The following is a 24,322-nucleotide window of genomic DNA, read 5'->3' on the forward strand; positions in this document are numbered from 1 at the left end:
CCTACAGAGATACAAGTTTTGTCCATCTCAATCCCTAATGTTTAAATCATTGCAACTAAATCATTATCCACAGCTGAACTATAAAGGGTGGTATGACACACATTTCACTGTGCAATCTTTGTTTTCCCTGGAGTTACTCTTTATTATTTTTTCCCTAATTTTTTCATTTGTTTAGTTTCCAGTGTCTCCATCACTAATATGTTTTTTCCGCTGAAGGAAGAGAGCAACCCAGGTGTCCAATATGGCCAAACACATCTGTCCCTCCCGTAGAACATTCACCTTAGAGGGCTTCAGGCCGTCAGGACATAACAATACGGTCTGTCTTTAGCATTAAAACATACAATTAAAGACAGCTGGGCAAATACTTGTAGGAATAATGTGTAAGGTAAAGCCAGAAAGACCATGTAAAGGAAAACCTGTCTCTCCTGAACCGGTCAGATAGCTTATCTCCCTCAAATCCAGAAGCCCCCAGTTCTCTACTGGAGCAGGGTTTCCCCACACCCCACCCAAGCCCTTTCTCCAGTGCTTTGCTCCCTCCCTGTCTCTAGGACTGCCCTGAAGCTCCTCTGTGATAGTTCCGTGTAGACATGCTAGAAAAGGAGACCTGGAAGGTGAGGCTATGCTGGGTTCCTTGTTAGATACCAGAGTGGGAGGAGGAGGAGGAGTTGAAGCAACAATGACAAAAATCAGTGATTGAATAGGAAAAGCATACCTTTCCATCTATAAATACCAGTTGTACCACACTGTATGAATATCTACACATACTATGTGAAAATACTATGTGATGTTCACATCAAATTAAACAAAAGTTTATGCTCAAATTTGATTCATTAGAAAATATCTATTTTGATATCTTCAAATTGGATCTGTAGCTAATACTTTACCCACTTCTTTTAATTTGCTCTATGAAGGGCCTGAACACAGTCCCATCTTAATGACATTATTTAAAACTACCGTGGTCATCACTAAAGGAAGTAGGGAGTGTCTGAATCAGAGGCTTTATATTTCAGAGTAGTGCAAGGAGCTCTTTCAGACTCACCCAACCAGCTGCTAACTTCCTCTATGAAGAGAGTAAGGTAAATATTTCTAAAGCCCGCCACTCAATATCTGGCCGGACACTTTTGAGAGAGGGAAGTGAATTTATGGCTGCTTCTCTGCCTCTGAGAGTCTAACTCATCAAACAATGTCAGAATTGCTGCCAGGTCCTGCTCTCAGCTTTTCTGTGTTCCGGCTCTGACTATGGCTGACTCCACGGGGCTGCCCGGGGAGGTGGGTGCCCGCCGCCGGCCGGGGGCTCGGAGGCCGTCGGAGCTTCGTGGTGTGTTCTCAGACTGATGAACAGCCTTTAGGGAATGATGGACGAATCTAGATTCTGTATTTCCAGTGTTCTTGTTTAAGGCATTGCAGGTTGAAATATACTAATTTTTGATGTTATAATTGACCTCTGTTTTAATTGCATAGTAAAGTGCACAACTGATTAGGGATTTATCAATATTTGAAACTACATTTTTAATACAAATGGAAAGATTTGAAAATATTTCTGTAAAGGAGTAACTCTATTTATAGCATTACAATTAACTTACTTGGAAACAATAAAAATTAAACATGTGAACTAGCAGTTATTCATCTTTTTCTCCAATATGTGTATTTTGGTTTGTTAACACAGTTTTTTTTTCTCTCTCAATAATATACTATGAAATATGATTATTTTTCCTTGTGCAGACAAAATTATTCTAAGATTAGATAATATTTTGATCAAACATTTAAGACACGATTTATCAATCAAGTATAATATTCTTGGGTACATGAAATATGATCATTATAATTTTGTTTTATTGAATGTGTTTTGTCTCTGGTTTTTCTTATGCTTTATTTAAAAATTACTTTTCTTTCTTTTAATTAGACTTAAAAAAAAATGCTTTAGTGAGTACCTTTTTTTCCTTTTGTGTTGATGATAGGAAGGAAGGGGTAAAACATTTCTTGGACTGAAATATACCGAAAGTAAGCAAGTAGGCTTTAGGTGTCTGTGGACTTTTAGGTCCTCAAGTCTGTTTGGTATTGAAAAACGTTCATGAGTTTTATTAACTTAAAAATTATAAATCAACTACATATCAATATATTAAACTGAAATATTTATGTAAGAAACATAAGAATATGATATATTTGTAGTAAAATATAAAATTAGTTGAAAGCCAAGTTTTTACCATATGAAAAGATTTTTCTTCATTGCTATGTTTGAATGACATAACAGATATACTGATATTGTTTCTGTAGCTTAAAATTTATTTTTGTTTTTACTTTCCTTTAGTTATTTAGCTAAGACCTAAGTCATCGTATACTTGGTGATGGTTTGTTGTATTTTGTTGTTGTTGTTTTTTAAGAGTTACTATGAAAGGAAATTACAGGAGAAAGAAAAATCACAGCTTGGTATCATGTAAATATTTATTTATCTTTCACTTGATGGAAATTAAGTGCTGAATTTGCCAACAAGAGTCAGACTTTATGTCAGATGAGAAGAAGAGAATCTTGCTTTCATTTCTGGAACCCACAGCGTAACTGCATAAAGCTTACAAAATCAATTATGTGAAGTGAACTTACTTTTTGGTATTTATTTTCAACATGTATGAACAAGAATGCTTAAAGACATATAATCTAATTCCATTTACCACTTTAAAAGCCATTGCTTGAGAATTGATAATGGTCTAGGAATGTCTCGGTTCATATTTCTCTATAATGGTTATTTCTCTAGTATAGTTTCTCTGCTTCAGTGATAAAAAAATACATACTTGATGCTTGAATACACCAACTTCTGTGTAGCTTCCCTTCTCTTTGATGTTTTGTGAAAGTCACCAGGGTGACCAAAAGAAACTGAAAATTTGTGACTCAGCCCCACCTGGGTGGCTCAGTTGGTTGGTGCCTCGTCCCATACACCAAAAGGCTTCAGTCTGATCCCTGGTCAGGGACATACTAGGTTAAGGGTCTGATCTCTGGTGAGGGTTGCATGCAGGTGGCAACTGATCGAGGTTTCTCTCTCATGTCAATATTTCTCTCTCTCTTCCCCTTTCTCTCTTTCTAGAATCAATTTAAAAATATATCCTGGGGTGAGGATTAAAAAAAATGTGACTTAAAGAATTATTTGAAAGAGTTTTTTCACCCTAGGGGGTAAAATACTAAAACATAAATTTGTAAAGAAACAAGACAAGTTAGAGCTTGACCAAAGAAAAATGTATTGGAAAATGTGCTTTTGTGCTTTGAGAATGTGGTACTACCAAGTAGCTTCCAGACTACATTGGATAAAACAGGTCCCCAAACAGGGTCATTTAAAAATCTTTCAGGTCTTATTTTGAAGATTTTACTCCATATTATACCAATTATATTATAATGTACCCACAATTCTCTATTAAATATAATTTTCACTGTAAATAGTTTAAAAGGATTATATGACCTTGCATTTAAAGTTACTCTCCTAAGAGTGACTAATTTCATTTATTATGATTTTCAGCAATCAACATGAAGTCTCAGAAAGTGTTTTAAGACAATCTGGCTCACATTTTCTCCCTAAAATTAAGGAACTTTTTATGACTACTAAACAATATAAAAACCAACGTATGCTTCAGTTTAGTGTATTTACTTGTATATACATTAATTTTAATCTTACCATTTTTCATATTTTTATAAACAATACTTACTTTTCAGATGTAAAATATGATTTTTGAATCCTTGAAAAGTTTGGGGGCCTTAGGCAATGCCAACATTGCTCATTGGATTCAATAAGAAATCCGTTAAAATTTTTCTGGATAGCTATGAAAAAAACATAGATGTTCTTTCTTGGAGTAAAGGGTATGTTGAGAGTAAATGAGTTTCTCACCCTGTGTTCCTGGGGGTATAACTGTAGAGTGGGATCCATAGTGAATTGAGAGGGAGCTGAATTTGACTTTGAAACACAGTTTTGTTTTAGACTTGTGCCTCCATGATGTTCTCAGGGCTTGGAATTCCCAAGTGCAGAATATGGGGTTCTCAGAACACTCAGGACATATTTAAGTTGGTGTTTTTCAGGACAGAATAGAGAACAATGAATGCAGCAGCTTTAACCCATTGACCATCTACAATGGGTCAGGCATTATATAGAGTTCTTTCTCAATTTTATTTTAAACTCAAGCTCCCATTTGGTAAAGTAGAATTGAAAACTTATTTTAATGTCATTTTTAATTTTCCAAGGCATTAAATTTTTGTGACTTCAGTGATGTAAATATGACAACAGTTTTAGAATATTCTTGTTTCCAACCACAAATGTGTCCCTCCCTCTGACTTTTTGCTTCCTCCCCATGCCCTGACACCTCACTTCAGATGCCCAGATGTTATGGTGTGGTCCTCTTACAGGTGTAAGGGTGGAAGGACACATGTTTTTCTGTCCTATAAATCATCTCACTGAAAAAGATGAAACTTCAAACCTCAGAGAAGTTAAATACTTGACCCAGGTCACACAATCATTAGCAATAGGGTTTGGATTAGGATTCGGTCCCTTAAGAGTTCACATCTCTTGGGACCTGCCACACCATGGGGTGTGATAGCACAGAATATTCAAGAATAATAATTTGGAGTATTCATGTGAATTCACATAGCCTGAGACAATCTCTACTGTGGTACTAGGATCAGTTTGAGTATTATGGAAAATACTCAAGAAATGAGTCTGCAAGAAAACAAAATACCACAGTAGATCCCGGAAGAATTCCATGGAGGGGTGCAGGAACAACATCAAGAATTCAAGGATAATCTCATTTTCATCCTGGATTCTAAATTTGCTATTGTACCTTAGGTTCTCTAGTAAGAGGTAGACTTCTCAGGTGGAAAGTCTTATGAATGTTTGTGGTACACTGTATGGTAATTACATTTCCATTCTCAGAAGAAGCAGAAAAAGTTCTGAAAATAATAAATATACTTATAGGACCACGGATGCGTAATGTTGGAAATGAAGATGGTCCTAAAAAAGTTAGGATGTATGATTATTTTAAGAATGTGTATGCAGGCTATAATGAAGAGAATGACTAAGGAAATGCTGTATTAAATCTCCAGGACTATAGTCCATTTAACAGACTAATATAATATTTACTTTATTGCAAACAGTACTTTTGCTTTATTTCAGCTTAGAAATCTGGGATGGTTTTAGAATAGACCCCATCAATGTGTCTGCTTAGGACTTACAAATGAAACTATGAGAGGACATGGGATAGAAATGCCACATCAAGAAGAAATGGCAATATGTCCTGGGTATGAATATGAGACCATGGGCAGGAACACAGAAACATTGCACTAGAGAATGTTAATGTAAAAAAAAAAATGAGTGTATCATATTTTTGTTGCCAGAAGAGGTAGTTTTCGTGTGTTGGCAACAAGAACACTGGAGCAAATTAACGTCTTTTTTGTTCTAAGTTATTTGATAGTTACATCCAAGGTGGAAGAAATGAAGCTTTTAGAAAGTAAAAGAATATAAAGCCCACGCCATTCATGGACAATGTCTCCGGGACTCATTTCATGTCCTCGTCCTTCTTCAGGTGGCATTCCACTTCACGATGGCCTCCCTTCCTGCAGTGAATGCAGACTTCTGCTTCAACCTCTTCCGAGAGATGGATAACAACCTTGGAAGCGGAAATGTGTTATTCTCCTCTCTGAGCATCTTCACTGCCCTGGCCGTGGTCCGCTTGGGCGCGCGAGGCGACTGTGGTGCCCAGATGGATAAGGTCAGTCTCAGCTGTGGCTGCTGCGGTTAACCCTCAGGACAACTCATGTTCCCCCAGGGAATATTTGATCGCACCGGTCCCAGGGAAGTGAGGGCATGTCAACGAGCCCCTCTCCGGACGTGAAGAATGCGTGCAGCTCGCAGGCCTTGTTTTCCAGCTGGGGGACAGCAGGGCTATGTCCAGAACTGCAGCTTTGGTCCTTTTCTTTAGTACAGGTTCCTGAAGCGTGTTTCCCAGATCAGCACCGACAGCATGACCGGGAGAGCTGGTTAGAAATACAAATGCTTGGGCCTCCCCTAGCCCTACTGAATCCAAAACCATGGATGGAGCCCAGCGCAATCCCCATTTTAAGAAACTCTCTAGGTGCACGAGGAAAGTTAGAGAACCCGTGCTTGAATAAATATGGATAAGAAAGAAGAGTTCCAAGGAGATACCAAGGAAGTCCTAGTTTAAACGCTGTGACTGGGCACAAATGGCATGATAGAACATTCCAGATAATAACAGCCTTCCTGGACTGTCATCAGATCGTCGCCACCACCTTTAGAAAGTGCTTATTAACTCACTCTTGTACACCGCCCTGAGCCAGGCTCACAGGGAAGTGAAATAGCAGCGGTTTCCCTCTCTTCTCTCAGGAATTGGTCCTCAAAATTCGGTAGCAGTAGAGATGCCAGGTCCAGAATGCATGTGGAGGCCACTGTCACCCCCTTTGCCTGGTGACTGCCCTCATTACGGCTTCTATCTACGTGTCTCTTTTAAGCACTATCATGGACCAAGAGTCCTTTTTCTTCCTGATGCTCAAATGTTCACAGTCAGTACAAATCCCTTAAACTAGCCAAAGAATATATGTGCATATACGCATGGCTCATGGATACAGACAACAACGTGGTGAAGGCTGGCAGGTAGGGGGCGGACAAGGGCTGGGCGGAGGGTGGCAGCAAGGAGTGGCAAAGAGGGAACATCTAGAATAGTGCCAACAATAAAAAAATACACTTAACAAATCATTAAAACAAATAAATCCTTACACATGACTCTAAATTATCTTTGCTTACTGACAACAAGCTGTTCTAGACTGGCCTTGAATTTTCTTGCCTCAAAGAGGGGTCAGCTACTGACCATGAAGCAGGGCGCCTTTAACAGATAATAGTATTAAAGTCCAGAATCAGCCCGAGTGAGGTTCCATGGATGAAAGTGAGCTGCAAGCTGCTTGCCATTTGAGGGAAAGACTCAGAAAACTATATTTATTTACAAGATTGTGTGTTCAGGTTTATATTTTTTATTTAGCTCTAATATTACTGAACTTTCTTGTTTTCATATAAAATTTTTTAAATTTATTTCTCTTTTTCTGAACTTTCCTCTCCCCTCTTCTCTCTTGCATGACATTTCCATTAAAATAGAGGTCATAAATTTTTATCCTAAGTCATTTTTTTTATTACAATAGTATCTAAAAGTTACACAAATTTAAATTTTCTAAAACACAATTAGGTTTCACCAAAAAGTAATCATTATAATATATCACTGATTTTACCACTTCTGTGAGAAGATATAATAGTTTTGTCATTTGGTGTGAAAACACAGGTAGAAACCTGCTGGGATACAGATGTCTCATAGTATCTTTTTTTTACCTCCAATCCAAATATCCTGAAACTTCTTACATTGTATAGCCCCTAATTTTCCTCTTTTTTCCCTCATCTGAGTATGTTACCAGTTATTTAACAAAAATCTGATTTTTTGACATAGGCAAACTAGGGTATATGAGAGTGTAGGACTCCTAGCACTTTGAGTTATGGTAAATATGCCCTTTGAAACTTTATTTAACATTTATCATATTTAAATATTTACTGGTATCATTATTCATCTGTAGCTATGATGTTTTATTATTGAATCTGTAATTTCTTAGAATTTAAAGAAACATAAAAACAGATATGTTTCACCTTGATATTATACTAGTCTAGTTTAGTAAAAGCGAATTAGAAATGTCAGGAAAAAACAACAAAATTAATATAAAAATGGAGTAAAATTAGAAATAATCAAAGAGTGATGTTAAATATTGATGCTTAGTAAAGTTTTTCTCAAAAGTTAAGAAGAATGATTTCTGGAGATTCATATGATTTTTATAATGTTGTCTGGGTTCCACAAGAGTTATCTCAGAAAAGACATTAGGATCTGTGAGTGCTGACACATTACGATGGTATTTTGTTTTTCTAGTACATCTGTATACTTCCAAATACCAATATATCCAATGGAACTTTAGGACTTTTTTTTAGACAAGATTGGGCTTGTTCAGGGTGGTATGGCCATAGACGTGGTCTTTGTTTTTTAAAGAAAACTACAAGAAATTTAAAAAGTCAGATTAAGGAGGAATTTTGGCTGAAAAGGGGGAGGTTCTCCCCTTACTGGGCTTCACATTAATTCCTAGGTTCTAGATTTCTAGGAGGCAGTGAATGAAATGTTTAAAACTCGGAGGCGCAGACATTATTAGAAAGGTTTTCCCACAATGCCATTGATATTTTACTCAAGATTACAGAATAATAACTAGGACTTCTGAAGTTTTCTCGGCCTTCTTTTTGTTAAATCTTTCTCCCTGAACTGTTTCAAAGCTCACAGAACTGGATCTTCCCACCCCCAACTCCTCATCTTAGGGAGGAAAGACACACAGGGACAACCCAAGTTCAAGGTCTGTGGGCTCCATCTGGCCCTTGCTTCTCTCCCTCTCCACCTGACACTGAGGTGATCATTGGTGATAACTTCTGTTTGCAACCTTTTTGTTTTCATTTTGGGGGCACTGAGAAGCAAGCTTCATCTATTTCTAAGATAAGTGTTATCATGCAGAGTGAAAAAACAATAATGACATAGTCCAATTTATAAGGGCTCTGTCTTTTATTTCCTCTCCTTGGTACAACAAAATAAATGATTCCATGGAAATGAAGGGTCTTCATTGAACCTTCCTCTCTTAATGACAAGCTACCGCTCCACGTTCACTAGTAGAGGGGTTATAGTTACAAGCCATGAAATAAGCCACGAAACTGTGAAGCAGAATTGTTTAAGGACCCTCACAACATTATTGATTGGGAAGAAATAACTACAATATTCTTTAAGCCATTGGAAATCTCCATGCTTGTCCAAAGCAAAATGAGAAAGGGGGCTGATGTTCTTCAAGATCCATAATATCATTGAATTGGAGAAAAAAATATGACACAAAGTCTGCCAAGAATGGTGTTTGGATGCCTGCAAAGGCCCTGCTTGTGAACTTTAAATTAACTAATTTGTTTATTAAATTTGCCTTGTTGATTTTACATCTCTCTCTCCTTCATGTAATTATTATTCAAGATTAAGAGGATGTAGAAAGGAAGTAGGTTCCAACTCTCCGTGACTTGTTTCCAGGACTAAGAGTGATACTCATGGCCCTATTAAGTGTTCATATCTCTTTGGGAGCTGTTCCATTTCCCATAACCAATAAGATGGTGCTATGAATTAGGGATCTGAAGCCTTGATGTTGAAAGCCCCTACAGAGGCACCGAGAGCAAGACTGACTGGTTTAAATTAAGTTTCCCTTCTGCCTACCCCGACTGCTCACTAGGGATGTGGTTCAAATACAGCATACAGGACACCTTAAGGAAAAGCTTCATACTATATTTTTACAAAAATCTAACCAATAAGGTTCTAGGAGTCACAAACTGATACAGTAGAACAAGTCCACCAGTGCCTGGCAGCTATTTAGACTTTTCCAACAGTTGGTTGGAGGAGCAAAAGTTAAATGAGTCTGCGATTATCTCTGTGTCCTGTCCATCCACACCCAGGGGGCAGCACACATGCGGTTTGGTCCAGTCACTTGCCCAGCTGATTGTCACATGGGTAGTACACTTTTATCACTGCCTTGTAGAGTTGTTTTCATTTTAGATTCCATAGACGTAAGGGCCTGGAGCGAGGGGTTTCTGACAAAATACAACAGAAAATCAAGAGTTGGGCATAGAGCAATTATTAGATTAATGGGGGTTTTGAAAGCCACAGTGAAAAAGGAAAAACTTAGAACTGCTTACTTTCAAATAATTGCAGTATCAGAAATTATATCTCCCGTGTTCCAATTTAGCTTCAGATTTAGGAATTTCTACTTAATTGTCTACTTAATTTCTACTTAGACATAACTACTTTGTTTTATGCTTTGGTGCCTATGTGGTTAGCTTTAATCTGGCATCCCACTTGATTAAACAAAGTTTTCATTTTTTATTTGACCCTTTTTCATCCTTGTCTAGGTTTAATTAGTGAGTAATTATTAAATTACTCTCCAGGATGAGTATACTAAAATAATTAAATGCATCTCATTTGTAGCCATTGATTTAACTCTCCCAGTTTATACTTTCTCCAATGAGCCACCTTTTTAAACCAAGTCAGTAGGGCAGCTGCATGTTTCATTCCTGCCCCACAGGCTCACTCTCGCACACACACGAGTGTGCACACACACTCGCACACATGCACGCATGCACACTACCAATGAGGTCTCTACACCTTATTTTGTTTCCCCAGATCCCTTCTTGTTCAACATGACCTGCTAACTGCTCTCCTTGTTTCTGTGTGCAGGTCCTCCACTTCAATGCTGTCTCAGGACATGGAAACTCTTCTAACAGTCAGGTAAAGGCACTGTCTTCTTTTAGAAAAACAGACTGCAAGACTAAATTTAGAAAAATTCTTGCCTTGCTGATATATTGAATTGTGTGCTCTTTCCTTTAAAAACAAAGGAACATGTTTCATTCAGATTTCCATGTTGTGAGTATTTCAAGAATGATTTTTGATAATTTCTTTTTTAATTATTAATTTACCAATATTTTCCTTGTGTGTCAGCCAGATTTGGGCACGGTAGTGTGGAACTAAATATTTTACTTTTATCTTGGGTACTCACAGCCAACTTACATTGGTAAAATGAATTATTTAGTATACACCGTAGGCAAATTCATTATCTTCTGTCAATAATTTTATTCTAAGGCTAATCATGTACTTTAGTAAATCTTTTAATTAACTTTGATTACAGACACTTGTGAAAAAGAGTAAGAAACTGTTGATTTATGTGGCATTGTTTGTTGCTTCTATAGTGTTATTATTTTTCAATTCTTTTATAATATATGTTTTATTTTCTACATAAATAAGATTGTGCATATATTTGCAGTCCAAGAATACATTTTTATAAATCTTTTTAATAACAGCCAGGACTCCAACTTCAACTGAAAAGATTTCTCTATGATATAAACGCATTCCACAAAGATTATGAACTCAGCATGGCCAATGGTCTTTTTGCAGAAAAAGTGTTTGATATTCATGAGGTAAGTTCAGCCTCCTGTCTTAGAAGGTTATTTCCATTCTGGACCTGAGTCATGTTCAATCCAGCATCTGGATAAAGGCTTGCATCTTTCTACTGAGCCATACAAAGGTGATTTTTTTCTTGTCATTAGTAATTACATTCTCAGGTGTATTCAAAATATCATCACCAGTTTTTAAAGTACTACTTCACCTGAGTGATCCACATATTCAAGGTCACTAGACGGACAGGCTCCAAAACCAAAGAGACTTGTCCCCTGGCTGTGATGTGGAGCTGTCACTGGGGAGGGGAAAGCAGAGAGCCCACTTAGGGCTGTCCATGGGCAGGAGGGAAAAGTCTGTCCACTTTTCCTCTGAGCTTTGTGTCTCCTGGGGTAGTTTCATATCTCCAGTGTTGAATTTACCTTTTTTTTTTCAGCCATGCCCTTTCATTTCTCCTTGCAGCTCTGAATTACTTATCTTTTCAGTAAGACCATTTATAAAAAGAGTTCCTAGCAAGAGACATAGCCAGAGGAGGCCAGCCATTGGCAGAGGAGCAGCTCAGACTGGACACAGAGGTGGGGAGTAGGTTCTCTTGAGGTCAGCAGCCTAAATTTCAGCCTTACTATATGCTGTTTTAAGATCAATTCATTTATCATAGTACCATGTTCATCCAGAGATCAGCAGACCAGAATGCACTCTGTATGTTGCTACGTTCAACACATGCGTTAGAGCCACCCTCGCCGTGACAACCAGCAACTGGTTAGTGCAATGCAAGCAGACACAGTGGCCATGATTCTCTGGGCGCGTTTGCTCTCCCTTTTAATTCTCCAGTTCTGAGACAACTATTCTGTGACATCTCTGGACTCATCCCTGCTTGTATCCTCCCTGCTCTCTGAGTTCCACCCAGCCATTACTGTCTCCTCTGTCTGTCACCCACTCACATTCTTTGCCCCTTCCCACACCACACCCAAGTCCTTTGGCAGTCTGCCAATTATGAAACATTAGAGCTCTTTGTTTTTTTATCTTCTCCAAAGAATCCTAGACAAGTGTTACAGGGGCTACCCTGTATGTTTGGCTCCACATTTTGTGTCTTTATTCCCACACATACCGCTGTGTCTCTGAGGGCTGTCAGCTCTCTTAAATTGAAAGCTGATATGTCTGTCATGCTACTAATTAAGGCAGACTTGCGTGGTCCCTTTTCTGGTCCTTGGTGAGTGTACAGAGCAATGCACCTGAAGCACAGTAAAGGTGACAGTTGGCCAAGAACTTGGAAAATGGAGACAAAATCAGCTCATTGTTTATCAACGTGAAGATGATTACCAGTGAGGCTTATAGAGCACTTGGTTATTACAAATCAAAAGCCACGTACTTTATCTTCATTAAACGTATAGGTAAGCATGTAGAATTCACCCAGGCATTTTTACTTTAAGGAGTGCTCCTCTCGCTACAACTTGAGGACCATCAGATATTTTCAAAAATGAGAGATGAGGAGCAGTGTAAGCCTCATGATACCATAATGGAACTTTGATTCATGAAAGCTATTTATATTTTATTTTATTTTAAAAAAGAGAACACTTTTTTCTTGGTCACGGGATGGGGACCTCTCAGTGAGCCCCCTCTGCTTACAGTGACACACATAGTCAAAAATCTTTAATTCAACAACTCAACCAGGTGACTGTGACCTTGCAGACTCCAGAGAGGAAGAGTGTCACGCAGACCACTGACAGCGGGGGACAGTCCCTGATGGGGAGAAGAAAGCAGCGTGGCCTACAGAAAGACAAGAGCTGTCAGAGGGACACTCTTTCCAACCTGCAGCCCTGTAATCCTCAATGTAGTCAGGAGGCCTCCTAAACGACCGAACCACAGAGCCACTGTTTTAAAGGCCTTCAGGTGGAATCAAGAGAGTGCCAGGTGGAGAGTCAGGCTTATCTGAGTCCTAACTCTGTCACTTTATTGCTCTTTGGTCGTCAGTTGATATGTTCAAACCTCAGTTTCCTTGTTGATAAAAATGAGAGAATTATACTAAATAGTCTCTGTGGCTCTCAACTTCTATTTTTAATTTGTAATTTTGAATCTTCGATATGCGTTGAAAATGGAAAGTATACGTCGTATTGCTGTGGCACCTCCAGTTGAAGTGGCACTGATGTACCATCTTCTATCAATAGTCCACAACCAGTTCCTGAGTGCGGACCAAGAGCCAAGAACCATGACCTGTAGAAGATATGGTAGGGAGACGCAGATGACTGTGGGACTCAACACTGAGTTAACATTTTAAAATCAACACAAGTAATTCACTGCAGTGGGAGATTAAAGGGGAAAGCACTTAATTTCAATTCAAAAGATGCAGAAAACAAAATTTTCACAATCTAGAAAGGGAATTTTATTTTTTTTAAAGAATTTATTTATTTAGTTTTAGAGAGAGGGCAAGGGAAGGAGAAAGAGAGGGACAGAAACATCAATGTGGGACAGAAACATCAATTGGTTGCCTCTCATACATGCCCCCACCGGGGACTGAACTTGTAAGCCAGGCCTGTGCCCTGACCAGCAATTGAACTTGCAACCTTTCACTTTGTGGGATGACGCCCAACCAACTGAGCCACACGGGTCAGAGCTAGAAAGGGAATTTTCTACATAAAATATTCTTGGTAAAATGCCAGATGTTTCTGCCCTAAAACAAGGAACAAGATGAGGATGTTTTCTGGAACATTGCCATGAATGTTTTGCTGAAGTCATAACCAATACAAACATTTAACTGGAGGTCACAGGCAGGAAGAAAAAGAAGTAAAATGGATTTGAATTGGGAAGGAGGAAATAAAATCATCATTGTTCACAGATAACAGCTGTGTATGTAGAAAATCTAAAAGATTTTAAGAATCAGTTATTAGATTAAATAGTGAATTTATCAGGGTGAGCCTATAAACTATTTGTATTTCTATGCTTTATTCATAATTAAAAATAAAATTAAAAATAATAACATCTACAGTGACATTAAAACATCAAGTACCTGGGAATAAATCTAATGAAAGATGTCCACAAAACAAAAAAGCTGTGAAGAGAAAGAAGAATTTAAAAACAAAGGGTAGATTTTGTTTATGGATAGAACACAATCTTATAAAGATGTCTATTTATTTATAGATTCAAAATAATTGATTTAGGAGAAATTGATGAGCTAACTTTAAAATTTACATAGAAATGCGAAGAAGTAAGAAAAGTTAATTGTGAAGAAAAGGAAAAAAACTCAGAAGGCTTATATTACTGAAAATTAAGGCTTAAAAGCTACAATAATGAAGATTGGTGGCATTTTTGCAAAGATAGACAATAAGTCAGTGGAACACAGTGGAGAATTGTGAAGGAGACATACTCAGAGGCACTTGACACATGATGAATGTCTCTGCAGAGCAACATGGAAGGGACAATGTTCGTAATAAATGGCATTGATTCAACTGGCTATCCATAGAGAACTTTTGTTGATACCTATCTGTATACAAAAAACAATCAGTTCCAGATGGCTCTCAGATACACATGTGAATGGTGAAACAACAATGTGTTTAGAAGACAAATATTATTCTTAAGACCTTGGATAAGCAAAGATTTTTAAAAATCTCTCTTTTAGGGTATATAAAGCACTAATCCTATAGGATAAAGAAGACAGGATAGATGGCATTACAATTAAGAATTTATTTTCATTGAAGGATATCATGAAGAGAGTATAAAGGTAAACCACAGTGGCTGAACATATTTGCAATACAGAGAAGCCGCAAAACACTGATCTCCAAAACCAGAAACTCCTATAAGACAATAAGGAAAACACAAACAGTCCAGTAGAAAATCTTGAACTGACATTTTACAAAAGAACACCTTTGAAAGGCCAATAAACATATGGACCAACAATCAGTCTCAATAGTTTCATTCCTTGTCTTTCGTGTTTCATGTATCTTTTTGAGGGACATAAGCACCAGCACTTGATGGAGATCAGCAAACCCGACTAGCTGGGCTAAACAAAAATTATATGTATCACACACACACACACACACACACACACACACACACACACACATACACACACAAATTCTTGGTGGCCCAAAGCTCTTCTAGAATTCTCTGGAAGTGCTGACACCCTGCACTCATCAACTTCTCTGGCCAGGGACTGGTTCTTAGTACTCTTTGTAGCCAGTGTCAGAGTAGATGGATGGGTCGATGGATGGATGGATGGATGGATGGATGGATGGATGAATCAGGAGATGAAAAGAGCCTTATTTATGGAAACTACACAGAAAGCCTTGTTTATAGAGGTAATGTCATCCTGCGGACAGAGTGTGGATAACTAACCAATCCTCAGTATTAGGGTTGAACATCCTACAAAATTTCTCAGGATATCCCTTGACAATACATATGAGGGTATGATTTGCAATGACTCTTATTTTCCCCAATTATGAAAATATTTCCCTCAAAATGTATATGTGTGTATTTGTTGTACTACTGGTATATTGCCAAATGAGCTTGTTATGGTATCTTTTTATTAAAAACAATAAATACTCTTGAACGCCTACTGTGTGCAAGGCAATGTGCCAGGGGCTGGGAATACAATGGGCTCGATTTCACTGAATTTACTGTTTTGTGAGAGGCTCAAGAAATCTCCCATGTTAGTAAGATGCAGTGTGATAACAGCTGATCAGAAAATGAAGCGAAGGATTAGTGGAGGACACAGGAGGGGCCCCGGGAAGCCTTCTCTCAAGGAGAGACATCTATGCTTGGCACTAGAAAATGAGTAAGACAGAAATATGGGGCACAATGGGGCACTGCCGGCGGGATGAATGCTGTGCAATGGCCTCCGGGAGGTGGGACACACGAAACTTTGGAGGAGCTCCCTGCAGTCGGCTCCGGCTGCGGAGCAGAGCACAACGGGGGTGGTGGCCAGAAATGCGGGGAGAGCGGTGCAGACCCGCAGAGCCTCACAGGCCGGGCCTGGGGTTTGGGTGTTACTGTGAGGACGGGGAGCAGCCTTGGCAAGTGTTCAGTAGGAAGCGATGACATAAACAAGGGACACAAATTTGGAGGCCTGTGAAATATTTATGGTGAGAAAGCAGCAGTAAAGGCAAGGGGGTGGGCATTAGCCATGGCCCCTATTAGTCTGCCCCAGTCCATTTCAGACAAACTTAAATTTAACAGGGTGCTCGCGTTGTCCTGCTTTGCCACTAGCCGGTTCCCTATTTCTAGTTGTATTTCCCTCGCTTTTGGGGCAGGAATGAATCCTCATGTAAAGTGGTGAAAATAAAGAGGCAAATTCAAGAATATATTTTTTATATGCTTCATTGGTGGTGATTTGTAAATATAAGAACTGCATGTTCCTTATAGAACTGTATATTATTTGTATTTATAGGGATTTATTAAGTGCGCTGAAAAATTATACAAGGCCAAAGTGGAACGTGTTGACTTCACAAATGCTGTACAAGACAGCAGATATAAGATTAATAAGTGGGTTGAAGATGAGACACATGGTGAGTGCAATGCTCGATTTTTCTACGAGATTTGTCAGTTATTTGTGAGTACTGGGAACTGTCAACGTTCTAGTTAGGAGTCTTTTGCACATAGAAGGAACCAAAATAATGATCCAAAATCATCCAAAATAATGACTGTTGTTTTTTTAAAATTGTTTTAAAATCTGTCTGCAATGCGGTGGTGAGCAATCCTAATAATTTGAATGCTTTATACTCTTAAGAAGTCTTGGCTATTATGTTTTCTCGTTTGATTGGGAAATAATCTTGTGAGACAAATAGGTTTTATTGTGGCCATTTCATAAATTAGTGATAAGGTAATTTACTCCATTATCCTCAATATCTTATACCTGGTTAGTGAACCAGTCTAAGAGTAGTTTGCAGGACATTGTTTTTAATGACCACAACATATTTCACTCTAATAACCAATCTAGCATCTTACTGCTCCTTCTTGGACTGGAGGATCTTATTAAAATTATGACCTCCTACTGTCTAAAAAATATATTTCATGTGATTGCTTTTTCTAAGGATGCATACTTTGTCTTTAATTTAAAAATTATTTTTATTTATCAAAATAGTATATGTAGCACAGATAGTACCTTCAAGAAAAAGAGCATCTTTTTTTTGGTCTCTTTCACAACTTAACACTGAGTCACAACTAATGTCCTGTGCAAAGCAAATAAGGAGATCTGTTCCTTGCCTTTTTGTTCATCGACTGACTCCAAAGCTAGCTATTTCTTTACCTAAGGCTTGGCTTTGTTTGATAATCTGACCAATATACATGTATTTGCTGAGTCTGGCTCTGTGATAGAAATATGAGATGTGATTTATACTGTTAAATGCAAACATTCAGCAGCATACAATTGGTCCTGGGAGGAAGAATACATTGTCTCAATTTTCTTCTTGTTCCTTAATTCATCATTACATCAGTTGAGGGTTACTTTGGCCATTAGCGCCATACTTCCTAAATATCTACTATTCATGCATCAGGAAAAACTATGACATTACTTTTCTAATAACTGAGTGGGCTTCTATTTGCTCTTTAGTATCTAAAGGTATCAGATTACCAATACTTTTCTCCATCTGGGCCATTTATTTCTGTTCCTTCTTTTTCCATGCAAATATATATGTATATATAGAATTGCTCTCATTTTGATAAGCATGTGTACTCAGTACTCATTTGGGGAAACATTTCAAATGCTGCCAATATTGCCAAAGACCCACTTAGGTCTTATCGCCACCCCCCCCCTCCCCCACACACACTACCAGAGCCATCCTCTTGAAATACAAATCTGATATGTCATTACCATGCCCTTTCTTGTCTTCCAAAGAATCATGAACAATAGCCACTGTCCTTAGGATAATCCAAAATTTTCACCAGACATTGAAGGCTCTTCATTACCTGGCCCCTGACTCCACTGTCTCCAGCTTTACTCTCCCTATAACGTCAGGGTTTCCACAGGTCCATTTCACTCTTTCCGGTCAGCTCAGCAGGTGGCCCTGCTGGAGAGGGTACCTCTGGCCCCATCCCACCACACACTGAGCCTGCACGTGTAGCAGCTGCATGTGGAGTGTGCACGCAAGGATGGCGTGGACTGTGTCTTTCACTGGCGTGATTCAAGTGCCAAGACTATGTAGTGCAAGTCATTTAGGAAAAATCTCATGACTGTGGAATGAAAGAAAGAATTAGCTCTTTCAGCGGGATGAAGTGCTGTGTCTCATCCACGAAATAAAGGCCGCCTGGTGCCTGTGAACAGGGAGAGGGTCAGGGAATTGTCTCCTGGGTGGGAATCCTCTTGCGAGGACTTCTTGTTGTGGGACTTCGTACAAATCACTTACCCTCTCCCTGCCCAGTTTGACAGAAAGAGGAGAAACAATTATGGTGCCTACTTCACAGGGATTTTGTGAGGCAGAAACAAAATATTGCACATAAAGCATTTAAAAAATGTTGGACAGAGTCATTGGTTGTAGATTGCTATGACTATGATAATTATTTATAATTCCATGACAAGAAAAGTATGCTTATCCCATCTTAATTTTTTTTTAAATTTACATTAAAAACTTAACTTTTTTTTCTCAATTTATTTCTCAAAAGGCAAGATCAAGAACGTCATTCACGAAGAAAGCTTCAGCACGTCTGCGGTGATGGTGCTGGTAAATGCCGTGTACTTCAAAGGCCAGTGGGAGTCAGCCTTCATAAAGAGTGACACCATGCATTGCCCTTTCAAGTCTCCCAAGGTATGGGACTCGATTTCATGCAGGGTATTTTTTTTGCCAATAGTATTTCTTCACAGCAGTTGTGGTATTTATGTAGACAAATGCTGGGTTCACCCACATTTTCCTCATTTTTCTGCTGCATTAACAATAACACAATGTGCAGGAGTATCCAACCTGTGGCCTGTGGGCGGCATGCAGCCCTGGATGGCTATGAATGCGGCCCAACACAAAATTGTACTTTCCTTAAAACATTATGAGATTTCTTTGTGGTTACATGTTGCAATGTATTTAATGTGTGGCCCAGGACGGCTCTTCCTCCAGCGTGGCCCAGAGACGCCGAAAGCCCAGACATCCCTGTCACGGTCCAGTGCTTGAAAAATAAGCTTTCTATTTTCCTGCTGATGCAGATTATGGAAAACATACTCGTGGAGGTGTCCTGTGAACTGATATTTCTTAAAATATATTTGAAATTGAGAAAAGTAATAACATGAATTTATTCAAAGATAGTCCGGTAGGGGGGCCTTTAGGAAGAAAATATGACAAAAGCATAAGTTTTATTTATCGTGATGCTCACTGCGGGGGGCACAGTTAGAGTCATTTACGATTCATGATTTTTTCTGAGTTAAAGCAAATACATGTTTTCTTTTACAAAACATGAAATTATGTTTACTAGAGTTATGCATTTCCAAGTATTGGTTATATCCATTTCATCATTTAATTCTCTTGGATTTAAAACAACCTTCATGAAGTACATATTTTTTTAACCAATTTGTACATAATAATTTTTAGCATAGTAGAAACTAAAAAGGCCTTGGAGTCAGAAATACCACGTCGGGGTTCTCGGGGGAAAGAGGAGGATGGACCAAGTCAAGGACTGCGTATAAAGGACCCATGGACAAAGGCCAAAGGGAGGAGGATTGTGGCTGGAGGGTGGGGAGTGGGAGCGGCAGGGGCGAGCAGTGCGGGGAAACGGGGACAGCGCAACTGAACAGCAACGGAAATAGAAGAAGCTGCCTTGTCTTCCGCACATTGACTTACCCACTGGAGACCTCACAAGTGGAGCAAAGGGACTCCATTAATTCTCTTCTGGTACATCTATCCATCCCTCAGTCTATTATGCTGCGGTAAAGTTCAGCTTTAACTTTACACTTAGTCTTATCTTTCAAGTAGAAAATGCTACTGAAATGCTCTTTCTGCACTGTCCCACCTCGGAAGGATACGACACAGGGGTGCTGTGGGCCGGGAGGAAGGAAAGGTCCCTGGACGAGTGAGGAGGCGGGGCGTAAAAGGCCACCCAGGTAGGCTGGAACCACAGGTGTGGCAGGAGGAAGGCATTTGGGAGGTGTCTGAGAGGAAGGAGCGGAGGACTTGAGCGCAGAGCAGACAGGGACCAGGGTGGCCCCCAGGCTGGCTCTGGTGATGGCCCCTCCCTGCACCTCCTTGCACAGACTGCAGCCTCGAGTCCCTGACGACAGCGGGGTGTGAAGGGTGAGTTCGCAGTGCAGGAGGCTCTGTGGGAGTAAAGAGAGGTGCACAGAAATGTTTTTAAATTTGTATGTGAAAAACGGTAATATAATAAATCCTAATAAAATGCAGCTCTGTTCTTAGAGACATTATCTGTGTAATTGCAACAGGAAGGACATTAGGATTTTGAATTGGGATTTTAGGGATGGGGCTGGCGTTGTTAACAGAGTAGGCTGCATTGTGCATTCATTTCCTTCAGTGAAGACATGGCGTGACTGTCCCCTGCCGTGTTTGTAATAACTGTATGAAATAATCTTCTTGCCTGTCTTCCGTCCCTTCTGATACAGGTGTAGTGCAGAGCTTCTAATTGACTGTGTACTCTGTATCACTGATGTCGGTTTTGGGGAAATGACCTCTTTGCCAAGAAGCCTTGTTTCAGCCTTTCTCCAGCGAAACTCTGCTGTGCGGCTCTTGTCCCGTGCGGAATTGCAATACTGTGGCTAGGACGTGCCAGCCTGCATTTGCACCAGGCTCACTTGGACTGATCTGTGTCTCTAGGCATTTTCCCCCACAACTGCTCCAGCTGTGTCCTTTCTGAGATTCAAACTCTCAGTCAAAAAGGAAATCCTTTCCAGAGGGGGAAGCCCTTTGGCTCCAGCACAGACAACGATCTGCCTTCCTGCTGCAGAACTTTCTGTGCTAAAGGGAGGGATGACAGGCAAGGTGACAAGCGTTCAGAGTCGCAGGATCGTTTAGGAAAAGGATGGATTATTACACCTCCATGGTGTTTCCACATCTACAGATCATATCCTCAAGGTGGGAGCTGCTGTGTTTCCTCCAAGTTACCTTGAGCAATAGTGTCAGGCATTTTACAGGAATTAAAAATCTTTCTGTAAGACTTTATTTTTAAATTGTGTGATTTTGATAGTACTATCTATAGTTTACTTCTGATGAGAGAAAAAACTATAGCATTAATTTTTAATTGTAATGGTATTGAATAGTTATTTATTATTTATTATGTAGATATTTTCAGATAAAACACTCAGTACCGGGTAATGTCCTAAGTCCTGGATATAATATTAACTCTCATAATCCTTGCAATAATCTGTGCAGTAGAGGCTGTCGTTACACTCAGTGTATAGATGGGACATGGAGGCACAGAGAGGTGAAGTGACTTGCCCAAGGTCACACAGCTGGCAGTCAAAGTCTGTGCTGTCACCACTGAGATGTGCACCAACCCAACCACCATCGGTAACGTGTCAGGAAAAACCTATTGGACCAACTGGACAGAAACTGGAGTCATTCTTCTTTTTGTCCCACTCAGTAAGTGGAACAAGGTGGGCTCATTAAAATGTTTTTGTGACTTGCCTTCCAGTGTTCTAGGAAAACAGTCGCCATGATGTATCAAGAGCGGATGTTCAATTTGTCCGTCATTCAGGACCCGTATATGCAAGTCCTTGAACTCAGATATCATGGGGGCATAAGTATGTATGTAATGCTGCCTGAGAGTGACCTCTCCCAGGTAAGCTGCCACTCCCGCTTTCGCTGGTGGGGATGACTTTTAGGGTACTGTTAGCTGTGTGTTCATCCATCAGCTTGAAGATTTCACGTTGTTGGAATATTAGAGACTGACCCGCTTATTTGTTTATTTGACAAATATTTAAGGAGTACCTACTGGGTGCCAGGCATTGTTACAGGTGTTGGGATTGCCTTACCCTGGATTAACATAATTTTATTTAAATAGTTGGAAAATCGCAAATCTCAGCTATGGAGGAGAAAGGGCATGAGTTTTTGTCTTCTTTGCTTTTGGCCATGAAAACTGTCTCTTTCGTGTCTATTGAAATTTTGACAGACTAAGAATTTTCAGGCAGGAATGATGTGATGGAGTTTTGAGGTCCTCGCCCTTTGAGAATTAAAATGTGTGCTCTCACTCAGCACCGCTGTGTCTCTACCAAAAGCAGAGGTTAGGGACGGCCTTGTGACCGATGAAGCAACAGCAATCGACCAGCACAGTGCAAGCGGCAGGCAGCGGTGGCCATGTGAGCCAGGCATCACTGCTGTATCTCAGGTCCCCATATTCTTTCAGCCCTTCATCCTCTCCTCCTCGTCAGGAGTTCGGCCCCCTCCGTCTGCAGCTTGCAATCCCAAAACCTAGGTCTCATCTTCTTTCTTTGTGCTTCCTATCAAAAGGGCTACTTATTTTGCACCTACTATGTGCCAAGTGCTTCATTTATATCACCTTGTTTGGAATGAACAGCAAGTGAAATGTCATAAAGCTGGCATTTTAAAATTAAAAGTGTGACAATATAAAATGTTGGTACTCTCTTTAAATAATTCACTTGGCAATCTTCATACCAATGAGATTGTAGCACACATCAATTATTTTAACTTCAAACAATCTGTAATAATAAAAAAAGGTAGCTTAGATAAAACAAGCAGTAGGTAAGTCAAAAGATAGATTTGTCTTTGTACTTATTGCCTAAGTTGTCTTTTTCTATAATAGGTTGCCTACTGTGTGGATCAGATTAGCATGCATGTACTTGTCAACATAATCCTGTATTACTAAATAATGTTGAGGAAGTTGGCTTTGCAGTGGGCCAAATGAGAAAAAATTCTAACTCAGAATAAAAAAGTTAAGACAGATTAACTTCAAAATGGATAATTTACACACAGAGAATTTGAATAAGCCTATATTTGATTACATAAATTCGGATTCTTGATCAGAATACAGATAAGGTTGAATAGCTATGAAAATCTTTTTAGGATTCCAGTGAACTTGAATTTGAGAGCAAATGCCCATACATAAGACCTGCAGACAATGTGCATGAAAAAAACCTTGCCATTATAAGCCTGGAAAAATCTATGACTAATTCTCAGGAGTTGGTGGATTTAATATGTGAATCATTGAACAGCAGATGTTGTTGGAAAGAAACATAGGCTCCTAGCTATGTAACTAAGTCTTCTAGCTGCGCCCCTTGGGCAAGTCTCCCGACATTCTCTGGAGTTTCAGCAGTCCCATGTGTTGAGTAGGAGAGTCCATTTGGATCCAAGGCTCCCTGATAGTGTAGGGGACTGTGCTGGGAGATGTCGATCATCGAGGTCCTTGAGGCTAGAGCTCCGCGTTCCTTGCCTCAGGTCACTTGGGGTTTGTTCCATTGGTTACTCCTGTGAGGTACTCAAACAAGATCATTTTTTGTCTTTCTTGATGAGGAAATGGTCAGGTAACACTGATTTAAATGACTACTGAGCTTCTCTTTTTCTGTTGCATAATATTCCATATGGTACATGTATAAATGTACCACAGTTTTTTGATCCACTCATTTACTGATGGGCCCTTAGGCTGTAACTGAACAACAATTAAAAAAAAGGAAAAATAATAAACAACTACTGAGCTCTTTTCTCCCTCTGATGATCTCTGATTCCCAAATTCTATATATGTTCTTATGTGGGCAGAGAACAGAAATGCCCTGGAATACAATTATACAATTAAATCATAGCTTGTCATAGCAGAACAAATTAAACATGTGATTCATTAAAGAATGCTTGAACTGTCCATTTTCCTCATTTCCCCTTTCCAAACCCTCTGGGACCCATTCACATATTTACACTTAAATACAGTATCCAGGAGAGGGTAATTATGAAAAACCATATCTTTGTAGTTGTTGTTTCATTTGTTTCTTAACCACATGGCTCTAAATTGCCTTTTACATGTTCTTACAGATTGAAAACCAACTGACTTTTAGGAATCTAATGAAATGGACCGATCCAAGAAAAATGAGCCCCCAGTATGTCAAGGTGTTTCTTCCTCAGTTCAAGATAGAGAAGGACTATGAAATCAAAGGCTACTTAAAAGCCCTAGGGCTGAAAGATATCTTTGAGGAATCCCGAGCTGACTTCTCTGGCATAGCTTCAGGAGGTCGCCTGTATCTGTCAAAACTGATGCACAAGTCCCACATTGAGGTGAATGAGGATGGTACAGAGGCGGCGGTTGTCTCAGGAAACAACATCGTAGAAAAGTTCCTCCCCGAGTCTACAGTGTTCCGGGCGGATCACCCCTTCTTATTTGTCATCAGGAAGAATGATGTCATCTTGTTTAGTGGCAAAGTCTCTTGCCCTTGA

At 39.4% G+C, this 24,322-nt stretch overlaps 1 protein-coding gene across 2 annotated transcripts; it reads left to right on the forward strand.

Moving 5' to 3' along the window:
• Positions 1–5,570: 5,570 nt before the first annotated feature.
• Positions 5,571–24,322, forward strand: SERPINB7 (serpin family B member 7). Of its 2 annotated transcripts, XM_054583882.1 has the most exons (7): positions 5,571–5,738; positions 10,314–10,364; positions 10,934–11,050; positions 16,408–16,525; positions 18,618–18,760; positions 21,579–21,725; positions 23,924–24,322. In XM_054583882.1, the coding sequence occupies exons 1-7, from the start codon at positions 5,571–5,573 to the stop codon at positions 24,320–24,322; spliced, it is 1,143 nt and encodes a 380-aa protein (XP_054439857.1). The 2 variants fall into 2 exon arrangements, with proteins under 2 accessions (XP_054439857.1, XP_054439859.1); XM_054583884.1 differs by lacking the exon at positions 10,314–10,364.

The sequence above is a fragment of the Pteronotus mesoamericanus genome, unplaced genomic scaffold (assembly GCF_021234165.1).
Source record: "Pteronotus mesoamericanus isolate MK-2021 breed Mesoamerican mustached bat unplaced genomic scaffold, CSHL_Meso_final contig_74, whole genome shotgun sequence".
Taxonomy (NCBI): Eukaryota; Metazoa; Chordata; class Mammalia; order Chiroptera; family Mormoopidae; genus Pteronotus; species Pteronotus mesoamericanus.